General features: G+C 53.5%; 1 protein-coding gene across 1 annotated transcript; it reads left to right on the top strand.

Moving 5' to 3' along the window:
* GL218_09624 (RNA-directed DNA polymerase from mobile element jockey) lies at positions 1–2,771 on the top strand (the record flags this gene model as incomplete). The annotated part of the gene is made up of 1 exon (XM_033586457.1): positions 1–2,771. A coding segment is annotated over one exon (2,771 nt), but the record flags the coding sequence as incomplete, so codon positions are not given.
* Positions 2,772–3,141: the final 370 nt, after the last annotated feature.

The following is a 3,141-nucleotide window of genomic DNA, read 5'->3' as shown; positions in this document are numbered from 1 at the left end:
AGGCATCATCATCCAAAAACGGACTATGGAAGCTGGTCAAGTGGGCCAAGAACAGACAAGACATACCGCCCGCCTGCACCCCGACGCTCTCCAAGCCCGATGGAAAATTCGTCTATCGCCCTGAGGAGAAGGCCGAAGTATTGCGTCAATCCTTCTTTCCCCCTCCGTGTCAGGCTGACCTTTCGGACATCAATGGCTACAAATATCCTCCGTCCATTGAATGCCCTGACATCACCCTGCCAGAGATTGAAAAGGCAACACGCAGGGCTGCCCCGAACAAGGCCCCTGGCGCCGACGGTATCATCAACGGCGTACTACACCGAACACTCGACATCCTGCTCCCCGGCCTCCAAAAACTGTTCAACGCATGTCTCCAAGTGGGCTACTGCCCCCAACACTTCAAGGAGGCAGTCACCGTAGTTCTCCGCAAGCCGGGCAAAGACGATTATACACAACCCAAGTCGTACAGGCCAATTGCCTTGCTCAATACGTTGGGCAAGGTGCTGGAAGCCATCATAGCCAACCGACTTGCTTATCTTGCCGATGTATATCAACTATTGCCCAGGAGACATACTGGAGGTCGGAAACTTGCATCGACGGAACACGCGATTCATGTCCTCCTCCAACGGATATATAAGGCGTGGTCTGAGGGGAAAGTGGCAACCCTGCTACTGCTCGACGTCTCTGGGGCGTATGATAACGTTTCCCGGGAGAGGTTACTACACAACCTTCGCAAACGTCGAGTCGATGAAAAGATCGTAAAATGGGTTGCATCGTTCCTCAGCGGCAGGTCCACGACTCTCAAACTGCCAGAGTACACTGCACCCTCGGTACGCATCGAAACAGGAATCCCGCAGGGATCACCGGCCTCGCCCATTCTTTACCTTTTCTNCAACGCGGATTTGATTGAAGCGTGCCAAACACCAGAGACGGAATCAGTTGGTTACATAGACGACGTGTCCATCCTAGCAGTTGGCCCATCAGCAACTCACAACTGCAAAACCCTCAAAACCATCCACGTCAAGGCACAGGATTGGGCAAGAAAACACGGCTCCCAATTCGCTCCGGCAAAGTACGAGCTTGTACACTTTACCAGAGACCCAAAAACGAACAGCACCCACGCCCTTCGCTTGCCTCACGCGACCATCAAAGCCTCCCCTTCTTGCAAATACTTAGGTATCCAAATGGACACGAGGCTTCGATGGGACTATCATCGCGAAAAGATGGAGGCTGGGGCTACGAAGCGACTTTCCGCGTTGTCAGCTCTGGCATCATCGACGTGGGGGGCAGGTTTAGTCAGCCTTCGACAAGTGTACAGGGCAATGATCATACCTCAAATGCTTTACGGCTGCTCAGCATGGCACGTCCCCGGGAAAGGCCGCATAAACAGAGGTGTCGATATGATAACGGCCATCAGGAAAATCCAGCGACGAGCAGCCCAAGTGATTACCGGAGCCTTTCGGACAGCCGCAGGAGCAGCAGTAGATGTAGAAGCTCACCTACTCCCAGTGGAGCAACAGCTGGAGCAAACAGTACTAGAGACCACCATGCGCATCCGGAGCAGTCCTCTGTACGACGACATGGCCAAACACTCGAGAGACGTGAACTCGGCACGATGGACACGCCAGGAACGCGATGAGCACAGCCCTCTGGATCAACTCTCGAGTATCCTGGAGCACAAATACGACGTGCAGCTGGACAAACTCGAGAAACGCCAACCACATGTCGTTCCGCCCTGGTGGCTTCCTCCATTCGTATGTATTAACGAATCCGCCAAAGAGGCAATCAAAGAACATGATGCCACAGATCCAGGGACAATTTCTGTGTATACCGACGGAAGCGGCATCAACGGCCACGTTGGTGCAGCCGCGATAACACTAGAACCTCGGATTCAAGGTGTTCCAACCAAGCGAACAGAATACATGGGAGTGTCCAGCACGTCCACGGTATACGCAGCTGAACTGAGAGGGCTGGTGTTAGCACTCCAGATCGTACTCGACATCAACGCAGCGACAAATGCACCCGGAAAGTGCGCCATATTTACCGACAACCAGGCCGCGATCCAGGCAATGAGGAACCCAAAGAGCCCATCTGGACAGTATATCCTGGTCGAAGCTATACAAGCACTCGACAAACTCCGAAGCCTAGGATGGGTAGTGCAATTCCGATGGATCCCGGCACATGTCGGAGTGCGAGGCAACGAAGCCGCCGATCAGGCAGCGAAGGAAGCTGCCGGTCACGATCCAAATCAACAGACCTCTACGGCGCCTCCACGGGAGCCGGATTGGCTACGAACCCTCACTGCTACCACGAAGTCCATCATACGCAAGGCGATGAAGGAGGAATGGAACCAGTCGTGGGAATCGGCCAAGCATGGAAGAGACCTTTATCGACTCGGCATCCGACCGAAAAAGGACACACTGAAAACGCATGTAGATAAACATAGAGCGGTCAGCTCAGTGATCACACAGATGCGGACAGGCAAAATCGGCCTCTTGGCCTACCTCCATGGAATCAACAGAGCGGACACCGACAAATGCCCTTGCGGGTACGGGACTCAGACCGTACGACATATTCTCCTGGAATGCCGCGACTGGACGGAAGAACGACTCAAAATGTGGGCAGGCAAGCGATCATGCGCTGACGTCAAGCGCATTCTCTGTAGCTCGTCAAAGTCGGTACAAGCAGCCAAGATGCTCCTCAGGACTGGCCTGCTCGGTCAATTCCGAGCAGTGCCACCCACAGTACTCCAATATACGCAATCAGCGTAACGTAGACGAGTGATTATTGTCAAACAGAAGTCGAGGAGGGCCGGGAAGGGCCTGACGAGTACATAGATACAGAACTGCCATGATAGCTATTCGTACAGTAGTAACCGCGCCTGAGCGGAAGAGGAAGCAGTTCGGACAAGGAACGGCTTAATTCTCAGAAGCAAGAAACGGACGCTCTTGTATGTTTAGTTGAACGCTGCATAGCTGCTTAAGCGGCTGGGACAGTCTATGAATAAATAAATAAANAGGCAAGCTCTCCCCTGTAAACAATTCCCTCCACTTGGTGCTGTTAGCAGCCCGCTAGTGGAGCGAAGGGTTTACAGGCAACTCAGCCGTGTCCCACGCCTGAGGCCCTATCATGACACTAACA

The sequence above is a fragment of the Daldinia childiae genome (genome assembly GCF_008694065.1).
Source record: "Daldinia childiae strain JS-1345 chromosome Unknown Scaffold65, whole genome shotgun sequence".
Lineage (NCBI taxonomy): Eukaryota > Fungi > Ascomycota > Sordariomycetes > Xylariales > Hypoxylaceae > Daldinia > Daldinia childiae.
Note: the sequence above shows the minus strand (reverse complement) of the source record. Positions and strands in the feature narration are given on the sequence as shown.